A 19,866-nucleotide genomic window follows, 5' to 3' on the forward strand; every position below is an offset into this window, starting at 1 on the left:
GGGTTGATCTCCTCTAGGACCGACCGGTTTGATCGCCTTGCAGTCCAAGGGACTCGCAGGAGTCTTCTCCAGCACCATACTTCAAAGGCCTCAATTCTTTGGCGCTCAGCCTTTCTTATGGTCCAGCTTTCACTGCCATACATTGCAACTGGGAAAACCATAGCCTTGACTATACGCACTTTGGTTGACAGGGTGATGTCTCTGCTTTTTAGTGTGCTGTCTAGATTTGACATGGCTTTCCTCCCGAGGAGCAAGCGTCTTTTAATTTCTTGGCTACAGTCCCCATCTGCAGTGATCTTGGAGCCCAGGAAAATAAAATCTGTCACTACCTCCATTTCTTCCCCATCTATTTGCCAGGAATTGAGAGGGCCAGATGCCATGATCTTGGTCTTGGTTTTCTTAATGGATATTTTCCTATACTGTCCCCTAATTCCGGGTCAACACTAGAAGACCTCCGAGGTCCCTTCTGTCATTCTGTAAGGGTCTCTTGCCTGAGCAGGAGGCTGGAGTAGAAGACCTCCAGGGTCCCTTCCATCTCTCTCATTCTGTGATTCTGTAAGGGTCTCCTGCCTGAGCACAGGGTCTGACTAGAGGACTTCCAGGGTCCCTTTTCAACTCTTGTCATGCTATGACTGTCGACGCTGCTAAAATTGGATGTTCCCGCTCTGACAGCTGACGAAAAGGCAGCCATTTTCTCTATTCCTTTAACAGGCTTTCTTGCTTTTAGAAATCAGGTGCAGTGTGTGTATGTGTGTGTGGGGTTGTTGAGGTGTAAGCTCAGCTATCCATAATAACAGCTGCTGTGGGAACCCAAGGACAAGCTGATGACGTTTTAGCGGGCTGAGGAGCTGAGGAGAAAGCCCTCGCTTTAAACTAATTGGGGAATGTGCTTGATGACAGTTTATCGGGGGTTGGGAATTGTACTTTGTTACTTTGTGTTGGGGGGGAGATTTAGTTTTGGGGGTTCAACTATGCAGTGCCGATACTTTCTATCCCGAATACACATTCTTTTAAGGGAGAATTTTGCCTCGAGGTTCCGTTGATGGGTTTCATCTGTCGGAACCGCGACGTTTCTGTGAGGGGGTCTCCTACTTGAGCACGGAGCTGGACTAGAGGACCTCCAGGATCCCTTCCAACTCTGTCCTTCCGTGATTCTGAGGGGTCTCCTGCTTGAGCAGGGGGTTGGACTAGAAGACCTCCCAGGTCCCTTCCAGCTTTCTTCTGATTGATTGGTTGAGGCAGGCTGGATCGTCTCTGGGGGAACAACATCACGTTTGGGGATCAATCCCCACTTTTCCCGAAGCCCCCATAGCGCGTGGGGGGGATCAGGATGATTCTGCCTCAAGGACTGTGGTGTGTGTGTGTGTGTGTGTGTGTGTGTGTGTGTAGGGGCCACTTTTAACCCCCCCTCTCCAATTCTTGCCTGTGTTTTCTGGAGGGAGGGGGGCTCCCGTCAATCTCCTAGTAAAGGCAAGTCTCTCCTTTGGCCTGATTCTGTTCGCTTTTCATGCAGAAACCTCGTGATTTGTCCCACGTGAATCTTCTGGAAATGGCTGGAAACATCCAAGGTAATGTCTTTGGGCTCCTGGGGGTGGGATTGGGTGGCAGTCACTTGTCTGGGTGGGGGGGAGGAACCACCTGTGATGGCTGTACGCTGCTGACCAAAGTCCCCTTCTTCTCTCTTCTGTCCCCCCCCACCCACCCACTTTGGGTTGCAGGGCCCGACCGGAGGATCGTCCTGGTGGGCAAAACCGGGAACGGAAAAAGTGCGACGGGAAACGCCATCCTGGGAAGAAGAGCCTTTCACTCTGCGATGTCCCCTAAGTCCATCACTGTGAGTTGCAAAAAGGAGGAGACATTGTTGAATGGCAGAAGGATTGTGGTAGTTGACACACCAGGCTTTTTCGACACCAAGGTTCCACTGCGGGAAACAGCTGAGGAGGTGAAGAAGTGTGTGACATTGTGTGCGCCGGGTCCACACGTCATTGTGCAGGTGGTTCGGCCGGGCCGTTTCTCCCAGGAGGAGAAGGTGGTGGCTCGGCTGATCAAAGAGATCTTCAGCCTCAACGCCAAGAATTACATGATCCTCTTGTTCTCCCGGAAAGATGACCTGGAAGATAAAACTCTGGAGGAATTCATATCCGAGGATGATTCCTCTCTTCGGGATCAAGTGTCCGAGTGCAAGGGCCGGATCCTGGCTTTCAACAACAAGGCCCAAGGAAAAGAACAAGAGACACAAGTGACCCAGCTGATGAGCATGATTGACGAACTGGTGTACCTGAACCTTGAAGCTCCGTGTTACACGGAAGACATGATGAAGAAAGACGAAGAGCAGTACAAGGAAAAAAAGCATTTGCCCTGGTGTTCTCTTCTCTAACAAGCACCCTCAAGTCTTTCTACTTGATCCTCTGCTCCAAGGGAGCAGCTCACCCAAACGCCACAGCCGTGCGTTTCCCTCTTTTTGTTCCGAGTTCTAATCCAGCCCTCGCCAGACCTCCCAAGAACCCAAGTTGTGGCAGAATCACCCTGAGCCGATTCCTTCTCCCGAGAACCCGATTTCTCCCCTAGGATGAGAAATCTTCAGTGGGAAGATCCTTCCCCCCCCCCCAGTATCTGCTACTCCACAGCCTAATTCTTTACCAGCCTGGACCCTTTGGAAGGACGCTCTCTTTCGGACTTCCCATCTCTCGATCCTTCGAGGTAAACCAGGCAAGGAAACCACCAACACAAAAAACATTAGAGCTCAACTTTATTGGTATAAATGACAGTAACATCTCCCCTTTACTCCTGCTGGCACCAAAAAACATCAAGGCAAGTCAGCCTTGAGGTTCTTTCTGACCCGTTCCTGTTTTCCTGAGCTGAATTCATATTTTCCTAACAGCTGCTACATGTTTTCTTTGGGACTTCCCCATCTGTCAACCCTTCAAGGCCGAGAAACCACCAACAGAAGAAATATTAGTTTGTCGGTACCAATTACAGTAGCAGAATCTTGAAAGCATCTCCCCTTCGCTCCAACGGTCACCAAAGCACATCAAGGCAGGGCAACCTTGAGGTTCTTGCTCACCTGTTCATGTTTTTCCGGGGTGAATTCATGTTTTCCCAACTGCTGCCACCTGTTTCCTGCAAGACCGTCTCTGTACTCTTCCACGCCGCCTTCCAGAGGCGAATGTGGATGCACGAGGGAGATCTTGTGTGTTCTTGTGAAAATCTTATTAAACCTCCTGGCTTAGGAATGAAGGCTGTGTGTTTTGAAGGAAAGATTTGGGGGAGAATGGCCTGGTCGGTCCCCTCCAGCCTAGCCGAGTCCGCACAGCAACGCACTCAGAAAGAAGAGGGGGAGGGGGACAGGGAATGAGGGGAATCTACTCAAGGGGCGGGTCAGAATGGAGCGTGCTCCCCCAAAAGCTCTCCACCTTGGAAGAGGGAGGGGGATCCCTCCTGCATGGCATGTGAGCCTCCATTTGGTCCTCCCACCTTTGACATTATTCCCCTTCACTTTAGAATAGAATAGAGCTGAAAGGGACCTTGGAGGTCTTCTAGTCCAGCCCCCCGCTCAAGCAGGAACACCTATACCATCTCAGACAAATGAGTGTCTGGCCTCTTCTTAAAAAATCTCCAGTGATGGAGCATCCACCATTTCTGGTAGCAAGCTGTTCCACAGGTTAATTGTCCTCACTGTCAGGAAGTTTCTCCTTAATTCCAGGTTGCTTCTCTCTCTGATCACTTTTCAACCATTGTTTCTCATTGTGCCCTCTGGTGCTTTGGAGAATAGTTTGACCCCCATCCTCTTCTTTAGGGCAGCCCCCCCACCATATACTCGAATGCTGCTATCACGTCACCTGTTTCTTCTTTTCGCGAGAGTAGCCAAACTCAAGTCCTGTAGCCGTTCTTCATACATTTTAGCCTCCAGGCCTTGGATCCCCTTAAGTTGCTCTTCTCAAGAATTTTTTTTTCCAAAGTCTCAACCTCTTTTTTGTGATGTGGGGACCCAAATTGGCTGCAGTATTCCAGGTGTGGTCTTTCAACAAGTCTCTTCGCCGAGCGGCCTCCTCAACCAGCAGGCGAAGGAAAGTTCAGCTGTCCAGTGGCCAAAGGGGCAGCAGGAACTTTGGGCCCCTCTCCAAAACGAGTTAGTTTTTGGCCGCCCTCAACTCCAGCCCCTATTGGGCCACGCCTCTTCCATGCCCCCCCCCATTCCTGCCCCAGCCTTGACACAGACACCCCATCCCTTCCTTTGGCCCTCAGGAGCTGTTCTGCACCCTCCCAGCCTTGATCCATGTCCCTGTGCAATCCCAGGGCTTCCTTCGGACACCCCATTGTTGTCACACACACACACCAGGAGACAAGGCATTGATTTCTTTTTTTGAGGAGTGAGTGTCAGTCGCTTCTATGGAGTCCTTGCAAAAGAAGCTCTCGTAAAATGTGACTCCGTCTCTCCGCCTGAGCTTTGGTGGAGCAGTGGGCTAATGCCTCCTTAAGTAACACCAGCTGCCTGCAATTAGTGCAGGTTCGAGTCCCACCAGGCTCAAGGTTGACTCAGCCTTCCATCCTTCCGAGGTAGGTAAAATGAGGACCCAGATTGTTGGGGGCAATAAGCTGACTTTGTAATAATGCCGCTTGGGGGGGGCGCGAAAGCCCTAATAAGCAGGCGTATACATAGAATGAAGGCTATTGCTAAGCACAGTGATTTGTGCTTCTTAGATTGTAAGCCGCCCTGAGTGTTCGGAGAAGGGCGGGATATAAATGGGATTAAAATAAATAAAATAAATAAATTCTGAAGGGTGTGGGGGATCCCCCAAACCCCTGCGGTGGGTCTGAAAGTCCCCCCCCCCAGCCTCTCCTCGTTGCCCTTTCCTCCCCAAATTGGGGGAGCAGAGGAAAGGCAGAACCATGCAGGTCTGCAGAGGTCACGGAGCCATAAAAAAAAACACTCCTTTGGGGGAAATTTTAAAAAAAAAAGCAAAAACAGGATACTGATTGAACATGTGGCTATTAAGGGCAAATGCAATTAGGATACGTTCTGGTTAGAACAGCTATCCACAACCGACATTATTGATAGCATGAGAAAAATGTAACACAGAAGTTGGTAAGAATTGCTGGAAGAAGAGGGGAAATATTTGATGGCGTAATATTGGATCTAGAATTTACTAACGGACCCAGACAACACGTTGCCTATTAAATACTTGACTGTAAAATTAGTAAACTAATAAAATATTTATTTATTTATTTATTTAATTCAATTTATATACCGCCCTTTTCCCGAAGGACTCAGGGCGGTTTACAGGGCAAAATTAAAACAATACAATATAAAAAAATTAAAATAAAATTAAATCAATAGCCCCAAAATTTAAAATTAGAATTTAAAAACCTTAAAACCCCTCAGTCCAGGCCAGCTAACTCAAAAAGCCCCCCCCTTCCTTTGGAAGATGGGGAAGGGGAGCAAATGAGTGCCATCTAGTTCCCCCCCCCCCCGCCCGTGATGTTTGAGACCCCCAACCCCAGCTGGCTGCAAGGCCCAACTGAACAGTCCCTTCTGGGGCCACCCACAGCTCTCTTTTTTGGGGTCCCCTACACAAGTGGGCCCTGAATCCCCCCATATAGGCCTGTCTCGGGGGGTAAGAGCCAAAGTGTATGTGGGGGCAGCTCCAAGGAGACCCCCATCAATCGGCCAGGCCAGCAGCATCGCCCAGCGGTTGCTGCACATGGCGACCATGTCCATTATCCATGGCCAGTCACCAGGGGGGGTGTCTTCAGATGGTTCCCCCCAGCCTCAGGCACATCTGACTTCTGAAAGACTCCAAGGGGCCACAGGGGCCCCTCTGATGGGATGCTAGCAAAGTCCCAGGGAGTCTCTTCAGGACTACTGACTTGGATCTGCAGGACTTTTTGGCCAGAGACCTCCCCCCTCCCTCCAAACAAGAAAACGGAACAGAACCACAGTCGGAAGGGACCCTGGAGGTCTTTTAGTCCGCCCCCCTGCGCAGACAGAAGAGCCTCTTCCATTTCAGATCGCTTCTTAAAGTCCTCCGGTGATGGCGCACCCACAGCTTCTGGTGGCAGGCCGTTCCACGGGTTCCTGACCGAAAGGGGCCCCAAATCATCCGGTTCACCTGGGACCCTCGTCAGCTGCCGGGTTGCAACCTATTCTACAACTTTCCCTAAGAACGGGAGGTCGGAAGCTCGAGGGAAAAAAAAACCTGTCAACGTTCCCTGGTGCTGGTTGTCGGCGATTTGGGGGGGCAGGGGGGGCAGACCAGGGCTTAGAAACAGCCCCCGCCCCACCAGAATGCACTTGTACAAAAGCCAAATGACTGATGGACTCTGGAGTCCACTTTATGGTGGTGGAAAAGGAGGAGATAAAGCAGGTGGCAAACCTTTTGCGTCATCATCCCGGGAGGCAAAGGTAGGCAAAGATTAGGAGAAAGACAAAGGAGAGGCTGGACCATGACCTGGGCCCTCTCCGGCTGGCCCCACGCCAAGCAGCTTGGGAGAAATCACGAGGTTTAATCTTTGAAGGAGCTGTTGGAAATCTTTGTTTATGTGCAAGCAGCTTTGTAGGTGCTTTAGATTGGGAAATTAGTTATATAGAAGCAAATGTTTCAGGCTTTAGGTACAGGTGATTGCTTACATAAAAAGAGCATGGTAAGGGGAGGGGGAAAAGGAGTTACAGAAGGAGCCTGGGTTGTTGTGTAGGAACAACATCATCTAGGACACAGATCGGCAACCTGAAAAAGGAAAACAGCTACTGAGAACCGGTTCCATCACACATAAAAAAAAGTGGGAGCCGCGTGCGTGCATCCATGCACGCGCATGCGCAAAAAAACATTTTGCGCATGCGCAAAATGGGTTTTTCTTGCGCATGCGCAGACACGCACGGTTACTTTTTTTTTAATGTGTGATGGAACCGGTTCCCGGTTGCGCGACGGCGACGGCCCGTCTGCAAAGCTGCCGCTTTTGGCAGCCTGCAAATGTGCCGTGGCAGCTTTCCCAAGAAGCGGCGCTGGTACCTATTCCGAGAGGTGCGCACGCACCTCTCCGAACGGCTGTAGGTGCGCGCGCACCTCCCCAAACGTCGGGCAGGTCTCCGTACCTCCGCGCGAACGGGCAGCAGCGCCGCTTCTTGGGAAAGCTGCTGCGGCCCGTCTGCAAAGCTGCCGAAAGGGGCACCGCGCCGTGCAAACAGGGCAGTACTAGTGCCCATGCAGGTAAAGCTATCTATGTCTGTCTGTCTATGTATCTATCTACCAGTATCTGTCTTATCTCTATTATTTATCATCTATCTAATCTATCTACCTACCTACCAATATCTGTCTATTTCTACCTACCTACCTATCTATCCATCTATCCACGGCTTTTTTCCTCATAGAACACTCAGAACGGAGTTCCGGCACCTTTTTTGGATGGAGCCTTGTAGGGTAGGCAAGGCAGGTTGTATGACATGTGTGAGTTCTGGCACCTTTTTCTTTTACAAAAAAAGCACTGCATCTATCTATCTACCAACCAATATCTGTCTAACTCTACCTTACCTACCTATCTAATCAAAGAGGAGTTGAAGAGTTGAAGAAATAATTACCTCTCTACAGAAATACAGCCGAACAGGGATGAAAACCCGTCTTGAAGGCTGGGGTGTCTCACTGGCCCCTCCCGCGCTAGGGATTCAGGGGTCCCCTTAGAAGGACTGCTTGGCCAGTGCTTGGAGCCCCTCGTTTCCTTGCCCCTCCCCCACTCACCCGAGAGAGAAGGGACATCGGAAGCTCTCAAGAGAGGAAGAAGAGGGGGGGGGAAGTTGAGGGGAGGGAAAGCTGCTCGGCCAGGATTGCAGGGGATGCCGGAAAGAGCCGCCCCCACCCAAAAAAGGAACAGGCAGCCCACCTCAGCAAGATTGCTGCCCGCTCTGCCTGGCTTGGCGCCCCCCCCCCCGCGTTTCCTTGGGGCGGGGAGGGGCAGAAGAGGGGGGAAGACAGGGTGATGTGGGAAGCAAAGATTGGGGAAAGGCTAGCCGGGGGAGTATGGGGGGATACCTGGGGAGGGGGATTCAATCCTGACCCTCCCCCCTCCTCAGAGACACCCCCAGGCTCGGCGAAGGGGCCGGAGGAGCTCCGTGAGGGCCAGGGGGGGCTCCAGGAATTCCACTAATGGGGTGGAGGGGTCACCCTTTCCTTCCCGCCTTTTTTTTCCCCGCCTTCTTTCTGCCCGCCGTTTAATTTACCTCAGGATGTTCTTCTCTGCTCAAGTAAGAGGCGAACTGCGCTGCGATTGGTTGCCGCCAGGGTGAAGGGGGTGTCACCCTTTCTTCCCCGCCTTTTTTTCTCCGCTGTGTTCTGCCTGCTGTTTATTTTACCTCAGGATGTTCCTGTTCCCGCCTATTTTCTTCTTGTTCTCTCTATCTGTCTTATCTACCGGTGTCTGTCTGTCTATCTACCTACTAGTATCTATCTGTCTGTCTCTATTTGTCTGTCTATCTACTTACCTACCTATCAGTATCTGTCTATCTACCTACCTACCTGCCTACATCTATCTATCTATCTATCTATCTATCTATCTATCTATCTATCTATCTATCTATCTATCTATCTATCTATCTATCTATCTATCTAACTATCTAACTATCTAACTATCTATCTAATCAAAGAGGATTTGAAGAGTAGAAGAAATAATTACCTCTCTACAGAAATACAGCAAAACAGGGAGGGAGTGAAAAAGAAAGGAAAGAATAGAAAATATGGAATGGAATAGAATATAGAATGGAATGGAACAGAAAACATGGAAATATTCTGCTCTATTTCTATCCTATCCTATTCAAGGGTTGACAGGAACTCTCCTCCCCGGAGAAAATATAGGCAGGAATTGGAGGGGGTTAAAAGAGCCTCGCCCCCCACCGCCACTGACCTTGAGGAAGAGTCATCCTGATCCCTCCCCCCCTTGCTTTGGGGGCTTCAGGAAAGGTGGGCTTCTCTACTTGATCCTCTGCTCCAAGGGGGCCACACTGCTAAAGGTCACGGCCCTGCGTTTCCCCCCTTCTAGGGTCCATTTTATGGGATCCCTGCCAAAAGCAAGCTGGGACTTTTCTCCTTCCCACTTCCCTTTCCTAACATGGGGTTGGGGGTTGGACTAGATCAGGGGTGTCAAACTCAATTTCATTGAGGGCCGCATCAGCATTGCGGTTGCCCTCAAAGGGCCAGGTGGGTGTGGCCTGGGTGGGCGTAGCCTACTGGGTGGGCGTGGCTAGAGTGCGTATGGCCTACTGGGTGGGCGTGGCCAGCTCTACACCGTTCGCATCAAGGGTGCCTATGGGGGCCTGGGCAGGAGTGGGAGAGATCTGAGGGTCTCTGGCAGAAGGAGGGTCTCTGGGCCAGGGCCAAGGCAGTGGGGGCCGTTCCCTCACTGTTTCCAGGATGGCTTCACGGGCCGCATGAAACCACTTCGCGGACCGGATCTGGCCCCCGGGCCTTGTGTTTGACATGTCTGGACTAGATGACCTCCAGGGTTCCCCTCCAACTCTTGTCATTCTATGATTTTGAAAGAATCTCCTGCTCGAGCAGGGGGCTGGACTACTAGAAGACCTCCGAGATCCCTTCCAGCTCTGTCATTCTATGATTCTCTCAAGGATCTTGTTGCAGAATCAAGAGACTCAGACCTCGGAATCAAAAGAAGTTTGTTCTGTTTCGCACGCAAAAGGTTCCGAGCAAAAAGCAATGTCAATGTCTGAACACCTTTTCATGGAAAAACAAGTACATATATAGTCTCCACAAGTACCAAAACACGGAAATGTAACTTATGAGCTCTGATTGGTTACATGAGTTCTAGGCCCCCTTCTAGCTCACCCCTAGCCCCCGCTAGCGATGCTAAATTATAGCGCCTGCCCTTTGGAATGATTTACCTGTGGAACTCCGGACCGCCCCCGATCTGCGTTCATTTCGCCGGGACCTGAAAACCTGGCTTTTCGATCTATCAGGCCTGGACTGAAGGGGTTTTAGCTTTTTAAATATTGTTTTAATTGTTGGGCTTAATTAATTTAATTTATTTTAATTTTATATTATCTTTTATATTGTATTTTATGCTGCCCTGTAAACCGCCCTGAGTCCTTCGGGGATAGGGCGGTATAGAAATCTAAATTAATAAATAAATATAGTGCAACCTTGTCTCTAGCAAAGGTCACAGGTGTCTTGCCAAGCTTCTAAGTTTCCGGCACCATGTTTGTGGTTAGCTACAAGCGAGACATATGTGGTTAGCTGTAACTGAACTCTGTGCTGGCCTACGAGGTGTGACCGACAGTTGAACTTGTGGTTTGGCATTTCTCCATTTCCTTGTTCCTCTCCCAACTAATACACGCATTTTCTTTACGCCTCACTTTTATGTTCTACCTCACTTTTATGTATTCTTTGTATCTTTCTTTATGGCCTGCGTCAAATGTCCTGCTCGAGCAGGAGGTTGGACTAGATGACCTCCTAGATCTCTTCCAGCTCTTGTCATTCTATTCTATTCTATTCTCTTGGTCAGGGTCAGAGACCCCCACCCGGAGTTCGGCTGCGGCTCCGGGCGCCCCTTTTTTCCGAGGGAGCCTAAGGAGGGGTTGCCGGAAGAGGAGAAAATCGGGGCTGGGTGGGGCTCTCTGGCCGCTGATGGGGTGGGGGGCGCCCCTTATAATGAGTAGGGGGGGTTGTGTGTGTGCCTGTGTGCAAGTGCCGAAAGGTGAGGTAGAGACGGAGCTGTCCTGTTGGTCGGCACTTTCACTTTCACTTTCACTGTCCTTAGGTGGGGGGGAAGAAGAGGGAGGAGCGTTCCCGGGCCAATCCCCCTCCCGACCCCGCCCCTGCCCGACCCCGCCCGCCCGGGCAAAAGGCAGCCGGGGCGGCTCCGCGGGCCGCACAGCTGACGATCCTGCCAGGCGCGGGGAGATCCAAGGAGCCCGACGGGGATCGCGCGCAGGTTTTCTCCGCAGCAGCGCAGGTGGGGAAGGAGGGGGGGCAGAGGAGGCTCCCGGAGGGGTCTTTGCGCGGCAGGGCAAGTGAGGAGGGGGGGAGAAGGGGGGTCCCCCAAAGGGGAGGGGGGCAGAGGAGGCTCCCGGAGGGGTCTTTGCGCGGCAGGGCAAGTGAGGAGGGGGGGAGAAGGGGGGGTCCCCCAAAGGGGAGGGGGGCAGAGGAGGCTCCCGGAGGGGTCTTTGCGCGGCAGGGCAAGTGAGGAGGGGGGGGAGAAGGGGGGGTCCCCCAAAGGGGAGGGGGGCAGAGGAGGCTCCCGGAGGGGTCTTTGCGCGGCAGGGCAAGTGAGGAGGGGGGGAGAAGGGGGGGTCCCCCAAAGGGGAGGGGGGCAGAGGAGGCTCCCGGAGGGGTCTTTGCGCGGCAGGGCAAGTGAGGAGGGGGGGAGAAGTGGGGGTCCCCCAAAGGGGAGGGGGGCAGAGGAGGCTCCCGGAGGGGTCTTTGCGCGGCAGGGCAAGTGAGGAGGGGGGGAGAAGGGGGGTCCCCCAAAGGGGAGGGGGGCAGAGGAGGCTCCCGGGGGTCTTTGCGCGGAAGGGGGAGGAGGGGGAAGCCCTGAGTTGGAGTTGCGTGGGGCAGTCCGAGCAAAGGAGACCGGCCCGGAGTTGCGACCCCCGCCCCCCTTTCTGTGCGGGGGGGGAGAGAGGGAGGAGGTGGGGGGAGGTGGAAGCGCCCCCCCCTTTACGGGGTGATGCAGAGGGTCCCGGAGCTTTTCGGTGGGGGGGGATTTGCATCTCTTTGGGACCCCTCCCCAAAGTCCCCTGGGAGAAACGTCCTTGTGGGGGGGCCGGGGTGTCACGCATTGCTAGAAAAAAAGGCAGGAGGGGAGGGGCAGCGCTCCCATTCCTCCCCCACCCCTTTGTTCAGACGTTCCCCCCCCCCAGTTCTTCCTCGGGGATCCCCAATCTTCTCTCTTCTTCCCGCCCCCCCACCCCCAGGCTCAGGAAGCTCCAAAGCTCTCAACCGCTGGGAATCATGGACCAGGCGACTACTAGGACGTATCCCAGGGTAAGGTCTCTCGAAAGAAATGGGGGGGGGTGTTTGTGTGTGTGTGTGTATTTGTGCGCGGGAGGTGAGGGGGGGCAATGTTTCAGAAAAGGGGGGATGCTCGGCTCCTGTGTGGAAGGATTTGGGGTCCGGACAAGCATCTGGGGGCCGCTTTGGGGCCCCGTTTGTCCCCTCCCCAAAAACCAGCTCTATCTGCGTCTTGTAAGGATAGGGGGCGAGGGAGATTCCGCTACTGAATTATGCAATGTGTGCCCCCCCCCAAGCTGGGGTGGACCCTGACCCACTTCCCCCTCCCTCATTCCCCCCCTTCCTTGGTCCCTTCTCAGCCCTCCCCCCCTTACCTGGGGGCGGGCTCCAAAGCAGCTTCGGAGCAGTGCCTTAAATGGGGGGGGTGTCCCAGAGCAATTTCTGAGCGATCCCTTAAATGGGCTGGGGGCTCCAGAGCAGCTTCTGACCTATGCCTTAAATGGGGTGGGGGCTGCAGAGCAGCTTCTGACCGATGCTTTAAATGGGGGGGCTCCAGAGCAGATTCTGACCTATGCCTTAAATGGGGGGGGCTCCAGAGCAGCTTCTGACCGATGCCTTAAATGGGGTAGGCTCCAGAGCAGCTTCTGACCGATGCCTTAAATGGGGTGGGGGCTGCAAAGCAGCTTCTGAGCGATGCCTTAAATGGGGAGGGGGCTCTAGAGCAGCTTCTGAGCGATGCCTTAAATGGGGGGGCTCCAGAGCAGATTCTGAGCGATGCCTTAAATGGGGGGGCTCCAGAGCAGATTCTGAGCGATGCCTTAAATGGGGGGGCTCCAGAGCAGCTTCAGAGCGGTGCCTTAAATGGGGGGGCTCTAGAGCAGCTTCAGTGTGGTGCCTTAAATGGGGGGGTCCAGAGCAATTTCTGAGCGATGCCTTAAATGGGGTGAGGGCTCCAGAGCAGATTCTGAGCGATGCTTTAAATGGGGTGGGGGCTCCAGAGCAGATTCTGAGCGGTCCCTTAAATGGGTTGGGGGCTCCAGAGCAGATTCTGAGCGGTCCCTTAAATGGGGTGGGGGTCCAGGCTGCGGTTTCTGGGCCTGAAGGGGAGGAGGGGGGGCGGGAATAGGCTCCCTCTGCCCCACTGGACCTGCCGAGGCTTCGGGAGCGTGACGAGCCGTGTCTGACCCATGCATCCTTTCCACTCTTCCAGCGAGCCACGGATGAGGAGGGCGCCCTGGGCAAGCGAGGAGGCCACGTCGGGCATTCAGGGGACCCTCGGACTCTGTGGGGCCCACACGGCAGCCACTTGGCGGGTGAGCGGATGCCGGTCCCGAGGAAAGACCAGCCCTCTCTCCCCATAGCAGACAGAAAGAGCCTTGCTGGCCGGCCCAGATGAGGAGGTGCCTTGGCCCCTCTCTGGAAAACCCCCCAGTCTGGAGCATGGCTGCCCTCCCTCCCTCCCTCCCTCCCTCCCTCCGGGTCTGTGTTACCCACGGGTGGTCCTCTCTGGCCTGCTCCCACAGTCCCTACTGGTTTTTAAAGAAGAGACCAGAATGTCACTTGTCTGAGATGGTGTAGTTTCTCCTGCTCAAGCAGGGGGAGTGGACTAGAAGACCTCCAAAGTCCCTTTCAGCTCCTATTCTATTCTATTCTATTCTATTCTATTCTATTCTATTCTATTCTATTCTATTCTATTCTATTCTATTCTATTCTATTCTATTCTATTCTATTCTATTCTATTCTATTCTATTCTATTTTATTCCATTTTCTTATTTCATATTCTGTTCTGTTCTATTCTTGTTTCTTATTCTATTCTATTCTTATTTCTTATTCTATTCTAATTTATTATTCTGTTCGATTTCTTATTCTATTTTATTCTAATATTCTATTTCTTATTCTATATTCTGTTCTGTTCTATTCTCTTATTTCATATTCTGTTCTATTCTTTCTTATTCTGTTCTACTATTTTTATTTCTTATTTTATTCTATTTCTATTCTGTTTCTATTCTATTATTTCTTATTCTATTCTAATTTATTATTCTGTTCTATTTCTTATTCTATTCTATTCTAATATTCTGTTATTTATATTCTGTTCTGTTCTATTCTCTTATTTCATATTCTGTTCTGTTCTATTCTTTCTTATTCTACTATTTTTATTTCTTATTCTATTCTATTCCATTCCATTCTATTCCATTTCATTCTATTTTCTTATTTCATATTCTGTTCTGTTCTATTCTTATTTCTTATTCTGTTCTATTCTTTCTTATTCTGTTCTATTTTTATTTCTTATTCTATTCTATTTCTATTCTGTTTCTATTCTATTATTTCTTATTCTATTCTAATTTCTTATTCTGTTCTTTCTTATTCTATTTATTCTAATATTGTATTTCTTATTGTATTTCTTATTCTATATTCTATTCTATTCTGTTCTGTTCTATTCTATTCTATTTTCTTATTCCATATTCTGTTCTGTTCTATTCTTATTTCTTACTCTGTTCTATTCTTTCTTATTCTATTCTATTCTATTCTATTCTATTCTATTCTATTCTATTCTATTCTATTCTATTCTATTCTATTCCATTCCATTCCATTCCATTCCATTCCATTCCATTCCATTCCATTCCATTCTATTCTATTCTATTCTATTCTATTCTATTCTATTCTATTCTATTCTATTCTATTCTTATTTCTTATGTCGCTATTTCCAGCCTGTTCAGTGACGCCCCAACATGTTGGATCGTGGCTACCCTTTTCTTTCTGGGCACGTGAAAAATGTCTCCACTCCTTTTAAGTAACGTTGCCTTCCAAACCCGCAGGGGAGGACGCCGAACTCAGACTAATACTGCTGGGGAAGACCGGAGGTGGGAAGAGCGCCACGGGCAACACCATTCTCGGCCGGAGAGAGTTTGAGTCCCTCCTGGGGCCAAAGGCCACCACCCTGAGGTGCCAAAGGGGGCAGGGAAGCTGGCAGGGCAGGAAGGTCTCCGTGGTTGACACGCCCGGCATTTTCGATTCTGAAAACTACAGTGAGATTGTGCAAAATGAGATCAGGGCTTGCGTCGAGCTCTCCCGGCCTGGTCCCCACGCCCTGATTTTGGTGACCCAGGTGGGGCGCTTCACTGCGGAAGACGTGGCTGCCGCAAACTGTGTCTGGGATATCTTTGGGGCCAAGTCCGCCAAGCACACCATCGTCCTCTTCACCTGCCTGGAGGATCTGGGATGGAACCCTCTGCAGGAGTACGTCCAAAACTCCGACAACAGGAATCTGCGGGGCCTGATCCGTCAGTGCGGGAACCGCTTCTGCGGCTTCAACAACAAGGCCGCCGGAGCCGAGCGGGAGAAGCAGGTCTCGGAGCTGATGGCGATGGTGCAGAAGACCGTTTTCCAGAACGGGGGGAGATGCTACGTCAACCAGCTGTACAGGGAGCCCAACTTACGGGACGAGCACGTCCAATCTTTCGTGGCCAAGAACAGAAGAGAGAGGACATGGGTACCCCAGGCACCTTGGAGTTCCACAAAGAGTCAAGCATGGATTGTCTGGTGTTGCTTGGCAGTGTTTGTGTTTGTGATCCTTCTTGTTGTCCATTATTCATGAGTTCTTTGCAAAGTTTTTGGAGGGAGAGGAAGATACGTCGTGAGTGAGTGGTTTGTGTGGACTTGCCCTGATTGCAGTGAACTTGCCATACCTGGGGAGGCCAGAAGGAGACCGGTGTTATGCCAGGAGAGCCACAGTTGCCTTCACAGCCCTAGCGTCTCCCCAGTTCCTTCCCTCTCTCCAGGTCTTGGGACCCCTTGTCCCCCTTGACGGATCTCAAGACCGAGCAGAATGGAGGGAAGGGGCTTGGATTCTGCATTGTTTTTGTGTGTGTGTGTGGAGGGGAAATGAGGCAATGGGGTGGCACAGCATTCTGGGCAGTGGCACATATAATGGAGCCAAGCCCAGCTAAGCAACCTGGTAAAATGGTGCAAAATCTCAACATTGGTGCAAGATACACAGCTTTCCCTTGAGTGGTTTGTAGTCCTCAGATTGAGCTTCCCATCTCCGAACACAGTTTGGATGATGGATGATCTGCTGGTGTGAATTCTCAGCGACCTCACAGGGAGATTTTCTCCGTGTTTGTGTGTGTGTGTGTGTGTCTGTCCTCTAGGTCTTCCAACAGTGTGCTCCATTGTCTCCAATTGGTGTCCATCCACCTTTCTCAGGACAAAACCTCTTTTTGTCTATAGCGGCCCTGCCGCTGAAGGAAAATAACTCCCACATGCGCCGTGAGCTTCTGTGGCTGAGGGGGACTAGAAGTGGGTGTCCGCCATTCTTGGGGGGAGAGAAGAGATGATCCCACTACTCCAGTGCAAAATGAAGAAAAATAGGATGAAAATGGCTTGATTTACAAGAAAAGGAAAAAACGAGTACACGAATAAAGTTTACCCTTTTGACAGTAACTTACTAAACGTGTGTATTATATAAGATATATGTGTGACATAGTTTACAGAATGACATCTTGTACACAGGTAGTCCTCGACTTACGGCCACAGTTGAACCCAACATTTATCTTGCGGAGTGAGACACATTTGTGAAGGGAGTTTTGCTCCATTTTATGACCTTTCTTTACGACCTTTCTCGCCATGGTTAAGTCAATCGCTGCGGCGGCGGTTAAGTTAGGCACATGGCCGTTAAGCGAAGCCGGCTTCCCTCTTGACTTTCTCGTCAGAAGGTCATAAAAAGGGATCGTGGGATCCTGGCACATTGCAACTCATAAATACGAGTCAGTTGCCAAATGTCTGAACTTTGAAGGCATGATTATGGGGATGCCCCAATGGTTAGAAGTGTGAAAAGGTATCAAAAGTCAGATTTCCTAGTGCTGCCGTAACTCTGAATGGTCACTAAACCAGCTGTTGTAAGTCAAGGGCTACTTGTATTATATAAAATACATGTTATATAAAGTTTACAGAATTACGCACTGTATATGTTTAACACCAATTTCTTGGTAAGATGCACCCTATTACCACGTTCTTCTCGGCATTTTTATTAATAAAGGCTCTCCATATGTGGATTGGTAAATGTTGATTGCAATCTTTGGATTCGGGGAATGTATCCCAAAATTCAGGAAAGGGCAGGGAGCTTCTGGGATCGGGGCAAGGACACCGAGCCACGGGTGATTGCGGCTTGCACAGAAAGTCAATTCAAGCCACAAAAGAAAGCCGGGCGCTGCCTCCAACACATGGTGGGGTCTGACCTTGGCTTCCAAGTGGACACATCTCTTCAACGGGAGCCAGCCATTAAAAAGCTAACCTGATCCTTGGTTGTATAAACGGAGGCACTGAATCAAAACCAGGTGACGTTTTTAGTACCGCTTTGTAAAGCCTTAGTAAGGCCACACCTGGAAAGCCACATCCAGTTTTGGTCCTCACGTTACAAAAAAGCAGAGAGGAGCAACTGGGATGATCAAAGGGCTGGAAGCTAAAACACAAAGAACGGCTGCAGGATTTGGGTATGGCCAATCTAGAGAAAAGAAGGACTAAGGGGGGGCATGATAGAAGTATTCCAGTATTTGAGGGGCTGCCCCAAAGAAGAGGGGGGGGAGTCAACTTATTCTCCTGAAGAACCTGAAGGCAACGGATGGAAATGTAATCAAGGAGAGGAGCAAGCTAGAACTAAGGAGAAATTTCCTAACAGCAAGAACAATTTAACCAGTGGAACTGCTTGCCACCAGAAGTTGTGAGCGCTCCAACAATGGGGGTTTTTCAGTAGAGACTAGACAGACATTTATCTGAAAGAGTAGAGGGTCTTGAGCGCGGGGTGTGTGTGTTGGACTTAGAAGACCACTAAGTTCCCTTCCAGCTCTGTTAGTCTGCGATTCTGTCAGGGCCCCTTCTAACTCTTTGTCATTCTGTATTCTTTAAGATATTGAATTTAGGGGCTGGCAGACTAAAGCGTGCCGTGGGCCACAACACGCAGTTGTACTTGATTGGCTCCTGCGAGAGGTGATCTGCGCTGCGATTGGTTGCTGTGGGGGGTAAAGTGGGCGCTTCCCTTTTTCCCGCCTTTTTCCTTCTCTGCCTTCGGCCTGCCGTTTAATTTACCTCAGGATCTTCCTCCGTTCTGAACTGTCCGGTCTGCTCGTGCAAGAGGCGATCTGCGCTGGGATTGGTTGCCGCAAGTGTAAAGGGGGCGTTTCCCCTTTCCCCCGCTTTTTTTCTTCTCTGTGTTCTGCGCGGTGTTTAATTTTACCTCAGGATCTTCCTGTGTCCCTGACTGCCTTTCCTTGTCTTCTGTTCTGGATGATGACAAGAACTCTTGTAAGTTTGAATGTTAAACATATTTATATACACATATAAAAGACAACAGGTTTGTGTCAGTGTCTCCGACTTCATCTTAATAATATTAAAAGTTGGAAGGGACCTTGGAGGTCATCTAGTGCAACCCCCTGCTCAGGCAGGAAACCCTATATACCATTTCAGACAAATGGCTGTCCAGTCTCTTCATAATAATAATAATAATAATAATAATAATAATAATAATAATAATAATAACAACAACAACAACAACAACAACAACAACAACGTTGGAAGGGACTGGAGGTCATCTAGTGCAACCCCCTGCTCAGGCAGGAAACCCTATATACCATTTCAGACAAATGGCTGTCCAGTATCTACATAACAACAATAACAGCAATAATAATAATAATAAGTTGGAAGGGACTGTGGAGGTCATTTAGCCTAACCCCCTGCTCAGGCAAGAAACCCTATACCATTTCAGACAAATGGCTGTGCAGTCTCTTCATAATAATAATAAAGTTGGAACAGACCTTGGAGGCCATCTAGTCCAACCCCCTGCTCAGGCAAGAAACCCTATACCATTTCAGACATGGCTGTCCAATCTCTTCTTAAAAACTTCCAGTGTTGGAGCATTCACAGCTTCTGGAGTCATTTCTTGGTGCCTTTCGCCCACCCCGAATAAAAGCATAGATTAAAAAAAAACAGATTTGAAACTGATATTTAACAATGATGCTAATGCTAATAATTTTTTTAAAAGTTGGAAGAGACCTTGGAGGTCATCTAGTCTAACCCTCTGCTCAGGCAGGAAACCCTATCCTATTTCAGACAAATGGCTGTCCAGTCTCTTAAAAACTTCCCATGTTGGAGCACCCACGACTTCTGGAGGCAGGTGGTTCCACTGGTTAATTGTTCTAACTGTCAGGAAGTTTCTCCTTAGTTCCAGGTTGCTTCTCTCCTTGATTAGTTTCCATCCGTCGCTTCTGGTCCTGCCTTCGGGTGCTTTGGAAAATAGCTTGACTCCCTCTTCTTTGGGGCCGCCCCTGAGATATTGGGAAGCTGCTATCATGTCCCCCCTGGTCCTTCTCTTCATTAAACTCTAGAGGGTTTCCTGCTTGAGCAGAGGGGTTGGACTAGCAGACCTCCAAGGTCCCTTCCAGCGCTTTGATTCTGTTAGGGTCTCCTGCTTGAGCAGAGGGGTTGGGCTAGCGGATCTCCGAGGTCCCTTCCAGCTCTATTCTGATTGAAGGGCAGAAGGTCTTTGGCCAAGGACGGCCTGGCTGCAGCCCTCCACCCACCCACCCCTTTAAGCCCTTCCGGTGCCCTTATTCCCCTCCCCCCCCAACCACTCTGCCCTAAGTCAGATTCCGTAGAGAGGGGACGGATAACAAACTGGTTGGAGGGAATTCCGGAGCCCAAAGGACGCGTGAGGCTGGCTCCCAGGCAGTCCCACCAGCCTTAGAAGAGCTCCTGGACCCACCCCCCTCCAATTGCCGGGAACGATAAACCTTCCTAAACAGGTGAGTCCATGCTGGATCCCAGGTACAAACAGGGCCATAAAATGCAGGCACGCCTGGGACCTTGTCCGGGTTCAATCTGGGCGCCGCAGGGACAGGCAGGTGTGTCTCTCCACCTTTCGTCGGTT

At 50.5% G+C, this 19,866-nt stretch overlaps 2 protein-coding genes and 1 long non-coding RNA gene across 3 annotated transcripts in view; 2 read left to right on the plus strand and 1 right to left on the minus strand.

The window, feature by feature from the left end:
- Positions 1 to 19,866, minus strand: part of LOC310650467 — a 376,544-nt gene that overhangs the window by 279,762 nt on the left and 76,916 nt on the right. The gene's annotated exons all lie outside the window — the stretch shown is intronic.
- LOC310650434 (GTPase IMAP family member 4-like) lies at positions 1,746 to 2,757 on the plus strand. Its single transcript, XM_083379971.1, has one exon. It carries the CDS (start codon positions 1,814 to 1,816, stop codon positions 2,375 to 2,377), a length of 564 nt encoding a protein of 187 aa, XP_083236097.1. The 5' UTR covers positions 1,746 to 1,813; the 3' UTR covers positions 2,378 to 2,757.
- On the plus strand, positions 7,200 to 15,543 carry LOC310650480 (GTPase IMAP family member 1-like; the record flags this gene model as incomplete). Its single annotated transcript, XM_083380029.1, has 4 exons — positions 7,200 to 7,205; positions 10,756 to 10,950; positions 13,159 to 13,261; positions 14,765 to 15,543. 4 exons carry the CDS (start codon positions 7,200 to 7,202, stop codon positions 15,541 to 15,543), a joined length of 1,083 nt encoding a protein of 360 aa, XP_083236155.1.

Source organism: Vipera ursinii, assembly GCF_947247035.1.
Source record: "Vipera ursinii genome assembly, contig: SUPER_Z_unloc_1, whole genome shotgun sequence".
NCBI lineage: Eukaryota > Metazoa > Chordata > Lepidosauria > Squamata > Viperidae > Vipera > Vipera ursinii.

Bases quoted from the DNA above. Each gene is read 5' to 3' on its own strand.
- LOC310650434 (XM_083379971.1), top strand. From the start codon at position 1,814: ATGTCCCCTAAGTCCATCACTGTGAGTTGCAAAAAGGAGGAGACATTG.